The sequence below is a fragment of the Silene latifolia genome, chromosome Y (genome assembly GCF_048544455.1).
Source record: "Silene latifolia isolate original U9 population chromosome Y, ASM4854445v1, whole genome shotgun sequence".
NCBI classification, from domain to species: domain Eukaryota; kingdom Viridiplantae; phylum Streptophyta; class Magnoliopsida; order Caryophyllales; family Caryophyllaceae; genus Silene; species Silene latifolia.
The window spans coordinates 13,901,199-13,918,298 of NC_133538.1; the positions used below are offsets into that span (position 1 = coordinate 13,901,199).

At 43.2% G+C, this 17,100-nt stretch overlaps 1 protein-coding gene across 1 annotated transcript; it reads left to right on the forward strand.

Annotated features, from left to right (window-relative positions):
- The first annotated feature begins 14,767 nt into the window (after window positions 1-14,767).
- On the forward strand, window positions 14,768-15,765 carry LOC141627624 (protein FAR1-RELATED SEQUENCE 3-like). The gene is made up of 2 exons (XM_074440857.1): window positions 14,768-15,177; window positions 15,312-15,765. Exons 1-2 carry the CDS (start codon window positions 14,768-14,770, stop codon window positions 15,763-15,765), a joined length of 864 nt encoding a protein of 287 aa, XP_074296958.1.
- Window positions 15,766-17,100: the final 1,335 nt, after the last annotated feature.

The following is a 17,100-nucleotide window of genomic DNA, read 5'->3' on the forward strand; positions in this document are numbered from 1 at the left end:
GAGAATTCGTACTGCGAATACCATAGGGGCAAGGGGCACGACACAGAAAAATGCTACAAGTTGAAAAACGTGCTTCAAGACATGATTGAAGATGGTCGACTACCAATACCACCGGGAGGTAAGCCCAACAACACTGAGAATCCTCTTGGAGTTCTAGTGATCACAAGTGATGAATCTACCTTAGATTGCTCACACCTTATTTCTCCATGCGAAAATGAAATTTATGCAATCGAGAATGAAGGGCTCTACTCTACTATCTCCCCTACCATTTTCGACTTCATCACATGGGCAAGGAGTGTGGATAGACAAGTTTGGGAATTAGAAAACATGGTGACAACTCTACATGATCCCAACGCAACACCCGAAGAACATGTGCCACTAATCTTCTCTCAAAATGCTACTATGCAAGAAGTAATCACCGTGGTTGATAAACTAGTTGACCAAATCATACGACTAGAAGGGGATATCATGAGAATGAGAAAGCTAACTGCAATCAATGGAGTTTGGGCCGACGATGACGAGGACGAGTATCTCAGTGAAAACTCCCTAGTCAAAGAAATAGTCCAAAATGGTGAAGACCAAGATGTGGACCATCTAACTCGTTCGGGTCGTCCATATCAAAGCACTACTCAAAATGGTCCAACCAATGTCATCACACCAAGTGACAACGAAGATGACTCCACTGATCATTTGCTCAAGCAATTACAGAAGACAAAGGCTGAACTTTCAGTCTGGCAATTAGTAGCAAGCTCATTCCCACATCGCCAAGCTTTACTGCAAGCTTTGGCCAAACTAAATGTAGCACATAACTCCACTCCTGAAGATGTAGTCAACTTGGTCTTCCAAGACTCACCGAAGCTAAGTAATCCTATTACTTTCTCGGATGAAGATTTGCCACCTTTTGGCGCTAGTCACAACCTTGCTCTATACATCACTGTCATTTGTCTAAAGAAGAATGTGCCAATGACCTTGGTGGACGATGGCTCTGCAGTCAACGTCATACCCCTCAAAACGGCATACAAGCTAGGCATGAAAGAGTCGGATTGGACCCCTACCAATCAAGGTGTGCGTGCGTATGACGGTACACGACGAAAGGTAGTAGGACTTGTTAACCTAACCATAGCCACAGGGCCAATCGAACGAAAGGTTAACTTCCAAATAGTGGACATCGAAGCTTCCTTCAACATACTTCTGGGAAGGCCGTGGATTCACGCTTCCAAAGCGGTAACATCCACCCTTCATCAAAAGATCAAGATCCCACTAAATGGCAAAGTAGTGACAATCACTTCGTCACCCATCAAGGCAATAATCGAAAAACAATCGAACAATCAAGTCCTTGCGGATCCCGTATACGAACTTGGGGGCTTTCAAAGTGTAAGTGTCATAGAAAGTGAGTTGACACCCTTATACTATGATCCCTACTCCAACATGGTGGTCAACCACATACTCAAAACCCAGGGATACTTCCCTGGAATGCCTTTAAACCCTACTCGAAGAAACACCTTCGCACCATACAAGGAAGGCAACTCAAAGAGGATACCACTTGGACTAGGGTACAAACCCACAAAAGAGGAGGTTCTCGAAATGCTTGTCCAAGTCCAAAACCGTAAGCACGTAGGAGTCCAAATGCGACCCTATCTCCCTACTTTAAATGGGTACTTTGTTCAAGAAGGAAGTCTAGAACTCTTTCACGGATTTCCCGAACCTTGGCATTATCTCGAGAGGAAGCTAGCCGGAATCGAGATCTTTCACGATTGCTACTTTATCCCTCCAGAAACGGTTCCTACCGTCAAAACCCGTCAAGCACCTTGCTTAGACGAACAAGCTGTTAGCCTATTGTTTGGAGAAGATCGATTCGTTAGGGCACAAGCGCAGATGAGATCATTACCATGATACTTCAAGACGATTGCTTCAACCCCACCGCGTTAATCACGAAACCAACGCAAGACAAGCAGAAAGGATGGAGAAAATCAATCAAATGGACCAACAATCAAGGAAGACTCTTCAAGCTCACCACCGGAGAAGGAGAGATGTTCAAAGGAGAACCAAGACGATGAGTTCGAGTCGGAGTCGGAGTCGAGTCTAGAGAAGTCATTAGAGAGTCTACTCCTGTCGTCATCCCCACTCCCTTTGTTTCTCCTAGCTTAGCCTCGAGTAGTCACAGTAGTTCGGGAAATGCCCCAACCACTGTCCCTTTGCCGCCACTGACCATGGATCAGTTGGCTTCTTTGTTTCAACTTTACTCAAATTTTAATATGAATAAATCAGGTTCTGCTTACTCTTTGCGTTATCTTGAGTGCAATTCTGTTTACGATGATACTGAGGATGACCAAGACCCGGACTCGATCGAAATACCTCCCTACGTAGCCAAAGAAATACTACAGGAAGGGGAAGGGGGACCAGTAATAGAGGACACCGAACCCATCAATGTAGGAACCGAACTAGAACCCCAAGAACTTAGGATAGGGACTACCTTGAGCTCTACCTAAAGGGCCGATTTCATAGACCTCCTAAATGAATTCAAAGACGTTTTCGCTTGGTCCTACAAAGACATGCCAGGGATCGACAAGGATATCGCCGAACATAGGATTCCGATTAAGCCAGGTTTCAAACCTGTAAAACAGAAGCTTCGACGAATGAGAACAAAATGGGCTCTAAAGATTAAGGAAGAAGTTGACAAACAATTCAAAGCCGGATTCATCAAAGTTTCCGAGTATTCTGACTGGGTAGCTAACATAGTACCCGTACCCAAAAAGGATGGGAGAATCCGTGTTTGTGTTGACTTTAGGGACTTAAACAAAGCAAGTCCAAAAGATGACTTCCCTCTACCTCACATCGACATATTGGTGGACAATACCGCTGACCACGCGTTACTATCCTTCATGGATGGGTATGCGGGTTATAATCAAATCAAAATGGCCATGGAAGATATGCATAAGACCGCCTTTGTCACCCAATGGGGAACCTATTGTTATACGGTAATGCCGTTTGGATTGATCAACGCCGGAGCTACATATCAACGCACCGCAACTACACTCCTACATGACATGATGCACAAGGAAGTTGAGGTATACGTAGATGACATGATTGTCAAATCCAAGGAAAGAGAGGGACATATTGCGAACCTTCTCAAGTTCTTCGCAAGGCTACGAAAGTACAACATGAGGCTCAATCCTCAGAAATGCACATTCGGGGTAACATCTGGCAAACTCCTGGGATACGTTGTTAGCCAATGAGGTATAGAAATAGATCCTTCCAAAATCAAAACTCTGATCGAAATGCCATAACCTAAAACAGAAAAAGAAGTCAGAGGATTCCTGGGAAAAGTACAATATATAAGTCGATTCATATCGAAACTTACGATGATTTGCGAGCCTATCTTCAAGAAACTCAAGAAAACGGACCACACCATGTGGGATGATGATTGTCAAAAGGCATTTGACCGGATCAAGGAGATATTGGCTAAACTACCAGTGCTCATGCCACCACAACGAGATCAACCTCTTGGTTTATATCTCACAGTAACCGAAACAACCATGGGTGCCATGCTGTCTCAAACTGTAGGAAGAGAAGAAAGAGCTATCTACTATCTTAGTAAGAAGTTTTTGGAGTACGAGTGCAAATACTCACAACTCGAAAAGACATGCCTCGCTCTTGTGTGGGCAACGAAGAAGCTACGCCATTACATGCTTAGCTACTCCGTCAAAATATACTCCAAAATGGATCCAGTCAAATACCTCTTCGAGAAACCCGTCCTCAACGGACGTCTAGCAAGATGGACCCTGATGCTCTCAGAATTCGTCCTCAAATACGTGCCACTGAAAGTTATAAAAGGTTGCGCCGTCGCCGAATTTTTCGCAGAAAATCCTATCAATGACGCACAAACAATAGATACTTGGTCATTTCCAGACGAGGATATACTCCAAACTGATGTAGATTCCTGGGACCTGTACTTTGATGGAGCATCGAACTTAAGAGGATTCGGAATAGGAGTGTTGCTCATTTCTCCCCGAAGGCGAGCATACACCAATTGTCACAAACTCGACTTCGAGGTGACAAACAATGCTGCAGAATACGAAGCTTGTCTCATTGGACTACAAGCGGCAGTGAGCTTAGGCATTGAAAACCTCCGAGTACATGGGGATTCATCACTGATCATCAACCAAGTTACAAGATCTTGGAAAATCTGAAGCGAAAGCCTCGCACCTTATCAGGCTAGAATAGACCAAGTCGCTCAATTCTTTGATCACGTAACCTACCTACACCTACCTCGGGAAGAAAATCAATTTGCATACGCTCTTGCGAAACTTACATCTCTGATTAATATGCCGGATCACATGATGGAAATGCCTTTGTGCATCGAACGACGGTCAGAGCCGGCTTATGTCCACCAAATCACCGATGAAGAAGAGATCGCGCAGGAACCCTGGTTCCAAGCAATCCTGAATTTTAAGCTTAATGGTACCTATCCACCGGATATGGATAAGAGGGGACAACGTGCTATACGCCTACTAGCTTCCCAATACGTTCTCATGTAAGGAGAATTATACAAAAGAACACCTCTTGGTGTAGTCCTACGTTGCCTTGATCATTCACAGGCACGAAAGGTGATGGAAGAAGTCCACGACGAAGAATGCGGTCCTCATATGAGTGGGCCTATGATGGCAAAGAAAATCACACGTCTAGGGTATTATTGGACCACAATGGAATCCGATTGCATCAAATACGTAAGACATTGCCACAATTGCCAAATCTTCGGGAATGTACAACATGTCCCTCCTTCATTACTCTATACAATGACATCCCCTTGGCCATTTTCTCGCATGGGGAATTGACATAATCGGAAGATAACCCCAAATTTAACAGGAGGTCACCATTTTCATTCTAGTAGCAATTGACTATTTCACCAAATGGGTAGAAGCGGCTTCCTACACTAGTCTTACAGCTAAAAATGTGGCAAAGTTCATACAAAACAACATCATCTGTCGATATGGTTGCCCACATGAAATCATTAGTGATAATGGATCACACTTCCAAGCTGAGACCGAGCAATTGCTAGCCAAATACAAGATTAAGCATCACCACTCTTCGCCATATAGGCCACAGACTAACGGCGCGGTAGAGGCGGCAAACAAGAATGTTGTCACGATTCTCAAGAAAATGATTGACAACTATAGAGATTGGCCAAGCAAGATACCCTTTGCTTTGTGGGGGTATCGTACATCTGTTAGGATGCCCACTGGGGCTACTCCTTTCTATTTGACATACGGCATGGAAGCTGTACAACCAGTCGAGCTAGAAATACCATCCTTGCGTATTTTACTAGAAAGTCAAATCCCGGAAGTCAATTGGAAGAGGGATAGATATGAAAAACTCATCCTCTTGGATGAACGTAGGCTACGCGCCTTGCATAATGTCCAAACATATCAAGCACGTATCAAACGAGCTTTCAACAAAAGGGTTAGGCCAAGAAACATCAAAGAAGGAGACTTAGTACTTAAATCGGTTAGAGCTCTTTTACCTGTTGACCCACGGGGAAAATTCAAACCTAATTGGGCCGGACCATTTCTAGTCAAATCCATACTCCCAGGTGGTGCGGTTAGAATAACAGACCTAGATGGGAATGAGTTTTCAAACCCAACAAACCTTGACCAACTAAAACGATACTATGCCTAGAATAGGAACGAAAACGCGCCTCGCGTAACCCCACGTGTCGCTCTTGTGGCACTAAATAAACGGCCCCTGGCCAAGCTGAAATAAGCTAATGTCACTGTGCTCTTGCATTTTGACAAATTTGTCATCCTCGTATCATCAAATAAACTAAATTCGCACCTTCAGAGTAAGTAAAAGCTCATGCTTATTTTCTCAGTTCATTACAAGCTCTTGCTTAGAACAATTATTCTTTTATATTTACTCGAACTACGCGCAAGGGTTTGATTTCATTTTTTACGTGAATACGTAGGCAATCCTTCACAGGATTCAACCCATTATATCTAAAATGTAACTAGAAGGACATTTGCATTGCATTTGAAATTCGACAAGAATAATAAATAGAAAATCACAACGGTTTCATAACCATTTAACCTTTTTTTATTTTATTCATTTTCTAATAATAATAGTAAGCTACATAATAAAAATAGAACAGGCTAGGATTCTAAAAACCCCACCTTTTTATTACAACGATAAATAATAATAATAATCAAATAATAAATAAAGACTCGGGCTATTCCTCCATCTTCCCCTTGCCCTTGTCGTTCTTGTCATATTTCTTGTCACGACCTCGAGCCGGACGCTCTTGCGCCACTTCAGACCTAATCATCAACGGTCTTTCTCGAGGCCTAGACTTTCCTTTCTTGCCAACCACCATTTCCGTGACAGGAGTAGTCTTTGGTTTCTTCGAAGGATGAACAACTTGAAACCCGGCTTCTTCTTCTCCCTCTGTCAGGTGCTTATCTTTCTCTTTCTCTACCTCGCGCACCTTGTAGTCAACGGGCTCACGCTTCCTCAGTCTCTCGCGCTCTTCCGGAGTAGTAGCCTTTCTCCATCTCAGATAAGAATCCGACACCCGCAAGGCATTGGCAGAGAAATTCAAGAACCACATGTTTCTTTGGGCCCATTTAATGGCCCACTCTCTTCGGCTCTCTGTAGTAAGCGCCATAGCAGTCTGCGGGACGGTGTCAAGCCTCGGATCGTCTGTTTCAGCCCAACTTGTCTCATCGCCTTTCCGGAAGATGCACACCATAAACTCCAATCCAGGAATGCGCACGGACCTAGTGGGATCCAAAGAAGATACTCCAAAGGACGGATTTGAGGTGCCACCACGGTGACGACCCACCTAATCAACGGCCATCGTCGCTCTTCACTTGTTCTTCCGGAATCACGCACTGAGTGAAGTCCACCATGTACAACCTCGTCCTCATCGCAATCGAGTGGGCATGATAGGAAAGCACATGAACTGGGGGCTCGATCAATCGGAGCTGTTCCATAAGCCAAACCTACCAAAAGCGGGTATTAGACACCATAAAAACGAAAAAAAATGAAGAAAAAAAAAAGACGTCTTTTACCTGCAGAAGGACGAGGCTTCCCAAATACGGTAGATCGCGGTTGGATTTCCTACTATCCAAGCCCAAAATAATCTCTCCTAAGCATAAGCAAGCTGGCCTCCTGCGCAGCTCCATCTGCGCAACAAGGCCCAGAAGACGGGGATCACCTCTCAAGTCTGCATCAACATGCCCTTGGAAGACATACACATGCAACAAGCAAAAGCCAAATGCTCTCAGCTTAGCAACATGAGAAACGGTGGGGTCGGCTCTGTTGATGAATCGATCTATGAAGTCCAACATTCTCACGCCTTTCGAGGTAACTAGACGGTCCACCTCAAGTCTAGTCAATCCAAGCAAGTCTCTAAATTTGCTCTTGTACCCTTGCGAAGTAGAAGGAATGCCAGGCAAATGTTCGGGATCCCACCCACCAATAGCAGCAATTTCTTCAGGAAATGGGCAAATATCACCTCCAGGGAACGCAAAAACATGGTAATTCGGGTCCCAATAGTCAAGGCAAGCATCCAAGAACGGTTTAACAACCTTGATGAGTTTTAAACTCAACAAAGACCCAAAATTATAAGCACCCATATCATGCTTCTCCATATTCGAAAATTCGTTGGTCCATTCCTTCAAGCGGATCTCCAAAGTATTCATGACGAAAGAATTTATTTTGAGAATTTTATGCAAGTAGACGAAGAAGAGACGGGAGATTTGTATGAATAAAAGCTCCATCGACGTCTCTATTTATACTAATTTCTGTTTCCAAAAATTCGTCAGAGCAGAACACCTTGGGAACAGGCGCAGCACCTGCTGCGCCTCTTCAAAGGGACGCAGCTCATGCTGTGCCTCTTCCTCAGCTTCACTTCTGTGATTTCCGCGTTGGATCTTTCTTAATTCCATGACGAATAATTTCCTATTCCTACAGGTTATTATTTTGGTAAATACGAGAAGATTACCATGTTTCAGGTTTCCTAATTTCGCGGGCACGCATTTCGAGGCGACATCGACATTTTTGCCATTTTATCACACTTGTATATTTTCATTTTAGGAAGTAATTTTCATTTTAATTCATCATTTTAGAGAATAATTTTTAATATTTCTCATTTAATTCATTTATTTTACCGAATCTCAACATTTCTATATTAATTTCAATTTCTTAATTTCATTTCTACATTTCTAACTTATAGATTTCTTTTTTTTCTTTTTTTAGGGGGTAACCCTCCCTACCGTCCGGCCATTTCCGGCAAAATTTTTGCATTTTTTTTGCATTCTTTTGAGTCACTCGTTTTGCGCTAATTAAGGCCATATGTACATATAAATGTATGCTTTGCGTGTTTTCTATGTAAATTTCGGCAGCATGACGGCGAACCCTCCCTACCGTCCGGTCATTTCCGACAAAATTTTTGCATTTTTTTTGCATTCTTTTGAGTCACTCGTTTTGCGCTAATTAAGGCCATATGTATATATAAATGTATGCTTTGCGTGTTTTCTATGTAAATTTCGGCAGCATGACGGCGTAAACCGTCATCTACCAAACCTGTTCAAAACTAACCTGCAGATACAAGCAACACAACCCAGCAGCAGAGGTACTCAGGCCGTCGTATATACACCAAACAAAGGAAATGTACAACAAACTGGGGGCTCGAGCCCCAAACAGAGTCCAAAAATGTTCAAAATCAGTGTCAAAATGTACAAAATACGGCAAAAAGCTACACAAAACTACTGCTGGGCGCCCTCCAAATCTGCAACTCTCGCCGCAAGAACGGCGATCTCGGCGTCCCGAACCTCGATCTCCCTCAACAAGCGAGTTGTATCCTCCCGAGACTAGGTCAACTCTCGCTCCAGCTCGCGGTCACCCTGTAAACAATAAATTGGCTCATGTCAATCGATTCAAGCAAAATCGGAAAATCAAAAATAAAAAATGAAATAGGCATAAGGTTCATACCTAACGACCTCGACCGCCGACAAGTGCCTCGATGGCAGTAGCTCGCAGCCGGTTGGCCACCCTCCACAACGCCACAAACCGAGACGGCGCAACCTGCATTTTCAAAAAGAAATTCTCAACAATTGAACAAACTCAATCAAATGTGTTCTTACACAAAAGTTATACAAGTTAGAGGTTCACCCTCCGAATCAGATGCTGCCAATCGTCCAGGCCAGCATCCGTCACGGCTACGTCAAAGTCACGCAGCTCGGAGATCGTCGTCCTCCCGGTCGCGTCAGTGTACTCGAGGGTCTCGGGGTACTCTGGGGGCTCGATGCCCGCCGCCTCGACCTCCTGCAAAGACAAATGGTTCTAACTAATCGATGATCTTTCATCATAAATCTCAAAATCAAATCAAGAGGAAAAATAAAAGATGCTCACCACTACCGCCAAGACGCCAACCTCCCGTAGGAACGCCGAGTAGTCCTCGCCAGTGCGAAGGAGGGCGTCACCACGACACCAGCCAAGTCCGCCTCCCTCTCAGCCTCAGAAGGCTCCCTCAACATCGTCCTGGGAGGATCGACGGGAACCGTCAACACGTCCCGAAAACACTGACGAGCCAAGCGCTCGCCCAAGTACCACACAGGACCCATCGACGTCCTCAACAGCAGTCGGCTCGGGCTCCTAGGCCGAAGGACCTCAGCCACGAAAGGAGGCCCTCCAGCGTACTCCGCCAAAGGTCTGGGCACCGTACGACAGACCAGAAATCATGCCATAGTCCTCCAGAGTGACTCCCACCTCACCGAAAGGCATGTGGAACGTGGAAGTCGTACCCCAGAATCGGTCCAAGAAAGCGCGGACCAGGCTAAGGTTAGCCCGCAGCTTCCTCTTCGCGATGTCCCTCCCGACCTGCACTAAAGGACCGAACGCTCCACGCTCGATCATGGCCCGCTCCTCCGCCGACAGCCGCTCGTAGTGCTCCATCGCTGTCGTGTAACCCGAGAACGACCTGATGTTCCCGTCCTCCTATTGTGATTTGAAACAAAAGCTATCTTTAGTTTTGAATAAAATTTGAAAGGAATTTGAACAAATGAATGAAAGAGGATGAGTAATGAGTAGTGAATTCCTATTTACCAAACTCTTCACCGTCCTGTAGGACAGGTGACCCTCTACAGCCCACAGCAGGTGCCTGCTCTCCCAAGTCTCAACCCACGCAGGAGTTCCTCTCAGCTGACGACCTCCTCGCCCAACGTTGGCCCGTCTCGGGGCCTCCTCCTCCTCGACAGCCTCCTCCTCATGGACCTCGTCCCCAGCAGCCATCACCGCAGCGGTGAAGGCCTGCTCTAAAGCCTCCTCGACAGTAGCAACGTCTATCTCCATGGGTGCTCTCCCAGAAGTAGAAGCCTCATCACCTGTAACATTAAAGCAAATTTAGGCCGCGTCACGTGACGACAAGCCTTGGTTAAGGGATTTTCGAGCCTTCGGAAGCCCTGAAATCGCTCTTTTCTTGCCATCCTTGGCCATATTCCCACCTACCCGATCACTCATGTGGTAATTTGGGTCAAGTCAAGCCTAATTTGAAGCCTAGTTCCGGATTCGAGTCGAAATTTCGGCAGCATTTCGTTATAACGGCGATTATGCCCTAGAAAAGTGTCCTGAAAAAGCTGTCACAAACCAAAATTCCGAGATGGTAGAAAGTTTACCCATCATTCAAGGATCCCAAATATCAAGTTTCATCGCAAATGGGCAATCCTAAGGCTATTTTCGAAGCAATTTACGGTTTAGCTGTGAAACCGTCTCAAATTTCACTCAAAGGCTCAAAACTCAACAAAAAGCCGAGACAAATACATGTTTATGTTCCTAATATTACCTATTATCCATTTCTAATGTCAATTTGACAAGGCAAATGCGTTTGGGGAAAAAGCCCTAAAATTTCGATCAAATGGGTCATAAACCCTAATTTTTTCGGCTCAAAATTGAGTAAATGTAGACGATTAATGCAAGAACGAGACACATACCTCGATTATTCATGATTAATGCAAGCTTTTGGATCAAACCTTGGCGGAAATGGTGAAGATTTGAGAGAGAAATTGTGTGATTTGTGTTTCGAAATAATGAACATAAACCTCTGATTATCGCGTTTTTACGCAAATAACACTTTGGGGAATAGACGCAAAGAGGGCGCTGCGCCTCTTCCAAGAGACGCAGCTCTTGCTGCGCCTCTTCCTTGTGTTCCCTCCATACGGATTTTCAAAAATTCGTTATGAATTCGTTATTTGTGGGCCCATCTTTGGTGCGCCTCTTCCCCGATGCTATTTTATTCTTTTGGTCCGTTTGACGATTTTCTTTCGTTCCGGCCCGCATTTCCATGCCAGCAGAGTCGCACGTTATTTATTCCTTCCAAGACCTTTTGCTTGTCGCAACGAGCATTTATTCCTTCACGAATTCGACACACCTTCATTATGTCTCCAAATGAGAGTAAGCGGATATACTTTCCCTCTCATGACAAGAAGAATAATTCCCAATCATGTCTCCAACGAGAGTAAGCGGACGTCTCATCCCTCTCAAGACGTGAGGATTAACATCTACCTAAGCGATTTCCCCTCGCTTCCGCTTTGTGTCCTCGCTACTCGCAATTGTTTCTCGAAGACTACCCAAGCAGTTTTCTCTCAGCAGCTCCCGCCTGTGTCCTGCTACTCACAATATTTCGTGTTTCCCCGCGGAGTTCGACAAAGGTGTCGTTCCCCAGAAGTTCCCAAAGCAATATAGTTCCTATACCCAAGCTTTGGTTACCCTTAAGTTGAATTTATATTTGGCCTCCTTCCCGTCAATGCTTTCCTTTAGGGCCCCATACCCTAGCACAATCCTTATATATCTTTTAGGTCTTAACCTTAGCTCCTATGCACCCCGGAAGCATCTCGAGAAGAAGTCTCAGGTATGATCTCTTCTTATGGCTGGCGAGCCTCCTTACGTAGTCTAATGGACTTTAAACGACTCACCCCGATAGTCGACAGACTCTAAAATGTTCCCGACGACAGGTCCTTGGTTCAGACCCCTTGAGCCGCCTCGCGTCGCCATAGTCGTCAGGTTGTAATCTTCGATTGACCTGATGGCTATACTTTGACTTTCGCCTTGTCCAAGCCTCGCCAAAGTGGGGCTCAGAGATACCTCATTTCTGCACCTCTCGCAAACCACCCGGTGATGATTGGGCCGCATGTTTGGTACGCGGAACGATTTGTGACAATTCGTAAGATTATCGTCAAGTGATCGCTCAAACATTTATGTCTAACTCTTAGTTGTCATCTACGTGCCGATACGGTCGTTTTGACAGTAATTAGAGTACATTTGGAGTCCGGGCCTAAAACCGTCTTCATTTTTTGATAACCGTTAAATCCCGAGTCAGAATGTTCTGGGATGTTCCGGATATTTCTATTCCATATTTCATAAATTTTATCTTTTGGTAAACAATTTCCCGTAATATTCACATCAGATATTAAGTAAAACCGAATTATTTCCGTCCTACCATAACTCAAACACAGAAATCTTTCTTCCGCAGGAGGAAACCCCTTGGGAACAACGTACGCAGGCAGTGTCTGCGCCTCTTCCAAGAGACGCAGTTGCTGCTGCGCCTCTTCCCAGGCTCTTTTCTGCGTATTTCTCGTATATTTTTCATATCTTTCCGAGATTCACGTCCAAAAAGTCTCCGAAACCCTAATTCCTCCACGTGATTAGTATAAATAGGAGCCTTCGCTCCTCATATTTCTCACGCGAGTGTCCGCCCTTCTCTTCTCCCTTTGCATTCTAGACTTTGTTCTTACTTTTTGGCGTCTACGAGCTTGAACATTCGACCACGTAAGCTCGGATCCTTCTGAGTACCAGCCTCGTTTGCATGACCGACCAATTTGACCAACTCCACAATCAATCAACTTAATTAATTTAATTGTTTTCCTCTTACGAGGGCACTTTCTTTACATTCGCGTCGAGCATCACTAATCGATATCTTAGTTCATCTCGTTTCGTCAACATGTAAGTCTGAGGGTGTAAATCCTTCTTTTATTTATTATTGTTATTTGCTTTTGTACCATTAATGTAAGGTTTATGTCGAAAATATCATTAAAACCGATTTCTAAAACCACGCTTTAAAACCTCTTTTTACGGATTTCCAGTAGATAACCGTCGAGAAAGGACGCAGCAACTGCTGCGCCTCTTCAAAGGAGCGCAGTTCCTGCTGCGCGCTCTTCGTGAGGCCGCCGCAGCTTCCTCGCTTCCTTTCTTCTTCGTTCGTCCTCGTGTAATTGTCCGTGTCTATTTGTTTCGTTTGTTTGTTAATTCTTCATCGCAATAGCACATTAGTTTCACATGTATATTATAATCATCATCATTAATATGTTTTATTCATCATAAATCCGACTTAAATCCCTTATAATCTCATATTTGCGGGTTTTCGTCATTAAATTCAATCCGGGTTGTAGGAATTCAATTTGTTCATATTGAGTTTCTGGAATTCGACCTTTGATATATTTTCATCTGTCTATTATGTTATTCGTCATTAATTTGTCATCAATTCATCTTGTTTAGCCTATTTCTTTCACTCCTGTAATTAATCAATCATTCGTCCATGTAATTAATTCGTTTATATTCCGTCTTATCCATGTTTTATTGTTTTATGACCCCTCAATCACATGTAAATAACCTATTAACCACTTTCATCCGAGTAAATAAATTAATCCAATCATTAAATTTACCAACGAGTATTAACAACACGCAATTCCGGCTTCACAGCTAGAATTCAGGTCAGGAACATACGCAGCATCTGCTGCGCCTATTCCAAAGGACGCAGCTCTGCTGCACCTGTTCCGGGTTGAATTCTGTCCCTGAACTCCGTTTTCTGCTTTGACTTAGTTAATTAGTCTACGTATAATTGACTATTAATCGTATTATCACCTTCTGATCTGTTCGTTAATTCTTTCTTTTATTCTTTTTCTCAAATTATCCGTTTTAAAGGTATTTCCGACATAAATCGCCTAATCCATTGTAATCATTGTAATTTTCATTATTGTAATTTATAATTATTATGTTTCTTTTATTGCTTGTATGTTTTCACATGTAATTGAGCATTAAATCCTACTTCGACCCAATTGATTGTTAAATTAATTGTTCACCGACTTAGTATTAATTCTCAAATGCTAGTATTAAAACTTGGATGTTGCATTGCATGCATACAATCGACGATATATCAAGTACGAATAACTTCCCTAATCATTAGTAGAGGCCGCTATCGAGGCGGGCGGGATTAGGTGTTCGATCAAAAGAGCTTCCTAATACGTACCCTCACCCCTTACTCCAGATATCTGTGAACACCCGTGTTCATTGGCATCCACGAGAGTCATTCTAGAAATAGAATGCTAAGGGTAACGATTGCTTAGTGTTCATGTCTCTACTTTGTGTCTTGACATGACACGAGGTATTCGAACGGTTCCAATTTCCCATAAAAATTGGTGGTGACTCCATACAAAAATGCAAACGCTTGTTTCTCTTTTCCTCCCAAGCGCCCCCGTGGGCCCCCGCTGTCCACAGCTGCGTATTAAGAACAACATAACGATCAGAAAGTACAAATTCGTTTTTCAAGCGCTATGAGAATCACTTTGGTACACTGGTCGAATTTTGGATGAGGTAAACAACTCTTTTTCATTCCTTACAGTACCCGGGAACAGTGTATGTTATTGTACCATTGTTTCATTGTTACATAAATAATTTGTTGCCGAATCCTTGTTGCATTAAAACCAGGTTCCAAACTGCTATGGACCAGCAGCGCTATACACGAAGGTGCGATGATTATAACAGTGACCACTCATTCCCTGAGCTTAAGACAGAATTACCTATAGAAAAGCTTGGCGCTATTATATACACACATGCTGTGATCAAGGTGTTTCAAGAAGAAGTAATGGCTGCCGATTCATGTGGTGTTGATGACTTTGAGAAGGAGGAGTATGTGCGCATAATTCATGTAATCGATGCTGAGACAGACATAATTTTCAAGGTGAGGTTTGACCTTAGAAGCACAAATGCAGTGTGCGAGTGTAAACTGTTCAAAAGAATTGGATTACTCTGCAGGCATATTGTGTGGGTGTACAAGGGCAAAGGAATTGGGCGAATACCATGCAAGTACATTGTAGATCGTTGGCTAAATAACACACACGCAGCAAACAGGTTTGATTCGAAAACATTATTACAGTGACAGTTTTGACTTGTTACAGTAATTGTTTTACAGTAACATTGTAACCATAATTTCTTATAGTAACATTTTCACCATGATAAATAGTAACCTGCTGTTTTACTTCTAGGCTTGATTCGAATGGGAATGTCATTGAGGATTCATATATGGCTACGTCTGATAACAGTCATTTATGCAACGTATGGTCAGAGTTCCGTCAGATAGTTGGTGTTCTCAAAACTTTACCTGCTGAACACACGGAAGAGTTAGCATCCTTCCTAGTTGAGTTCCGGCAGAAGTTATGTATTGAACCGCTTACAAAAGACCAAGAGATGGAGATTCTATTGGGCTGCATCTCGTCGTCTGAAGTCACTATCCACCCTCCGGAACAAGCACGCAACAAGGGCAGTGGAAAAAGATTGAAGTCAGCTAAACAACAAGCCATTGAAAAAGCGAGCCAAGCCAAAGAGGCTATGTGCATACCGCAAAGAAAGAGTTACCCACGACAGAGAACATGCCCTCTTCGCATAGCCGATGAAGCAAACAGAAAGAAGCTAAAAAGAAAAAGTTTGATATCATTATGATGTTACAAAGAACATTGTGACCTTATCAATAATTAGTAGGATTTTGTGTTCTTTGTGACAATAATATGTCACAAGAAAATAAAAAGTAGAATTGTGTGTTCTTTGTGACAATAACATGTCACAAAGAAAAGTCATTCAATTTTCCTACATCATAATTAACAATTTATACAGCACTTACAACATTTTATACAGCAATAAATATTGTTTTAGGACCATTTTCCGTCCCGTTTTAGGAGCATATTTCCTAAGTTTTACAGCAACAGTGTTATACGATTTGTTTTGTAAATATGCCCTTTGTTTAAGGATTTCGCGGTGTCGCCTAATCCAACCCTAAACCCTTTTCCGTCCCGTTTTAGGAGCGATTTTCCCCAACTTTAAATCTCATCCACGACAGGGTATTACCCGTCCTTCCCTAAGGTTTAGTTTTGTTTTTTTTGCACCACGATTTTTTAAGGAAAAGGGTTTAGGGTTTAGTTTTGGTTTTACTGTAACAGTGTTGTACTACGAATAACCTTTGTTTAAGGAAAAGGGTTTAGGGTTGGATTAGGCGTCTCCGGAGGGCAGGTGCCGCTAATCCAACCCTAAACCCTTTTCCGTCCCGTTTTAGGAGCGTTTTTCCCCAAATTTAAATCCCGTCCACGACAGGGTATCACCCGTCCTTCCCTAAGGTTTAGTTTTGGTTTTTTTGCACCACGATTTTTTAAGGAAAAGGGTTTAGGGTTGGATTAGGCGGCACCGCGAATTCCGTCCCGTTTTAGGAGCGTTTTTCCCCAAATTTAAATCCCGTCCACGACAGGGTATCACCCGTCCTTCCCTAGGGTTTAGTTTTGGTTTTACTGTAACAGTGTTGTACTATGAACAACCTTTGTTTAAGGAAAAGGGTTTAGGGTTGGATTAGGCGGCTCAAGCGGCCCCGGCGCCTAATCCAACCCTAAACCCTTTTCTGTCCCGTTTTAGGAGCGTTTTTCCCCAAATTTAAATCCCGTCCACGACAGGGTATCACCCGTCCTTCCCTAGGGTTTAGTTTTGGTTTTACTGTAACAGTGTTGTACTACGAACAACCTTAGTTTAAGGAAAAGGGTTTAGGGTTGGATAGGAGCGTATTTTGACAATTTTAAACATAGTTACATAATCGTTGTTCAATTTAATATACCACAATTCTAATAGTAAATTGGACAATTAACCGAATTAAGATGTCATTCATTAAACACAAGTGTTACAAACACTGATTAAAAACGAAATACTTCCAAACAAGAATGATAGTTAACTTAAATATAAGTCATCACAGAAGCATAAATCGTAATGATTAAGGAAATATTAAATGTTTTACTCCCT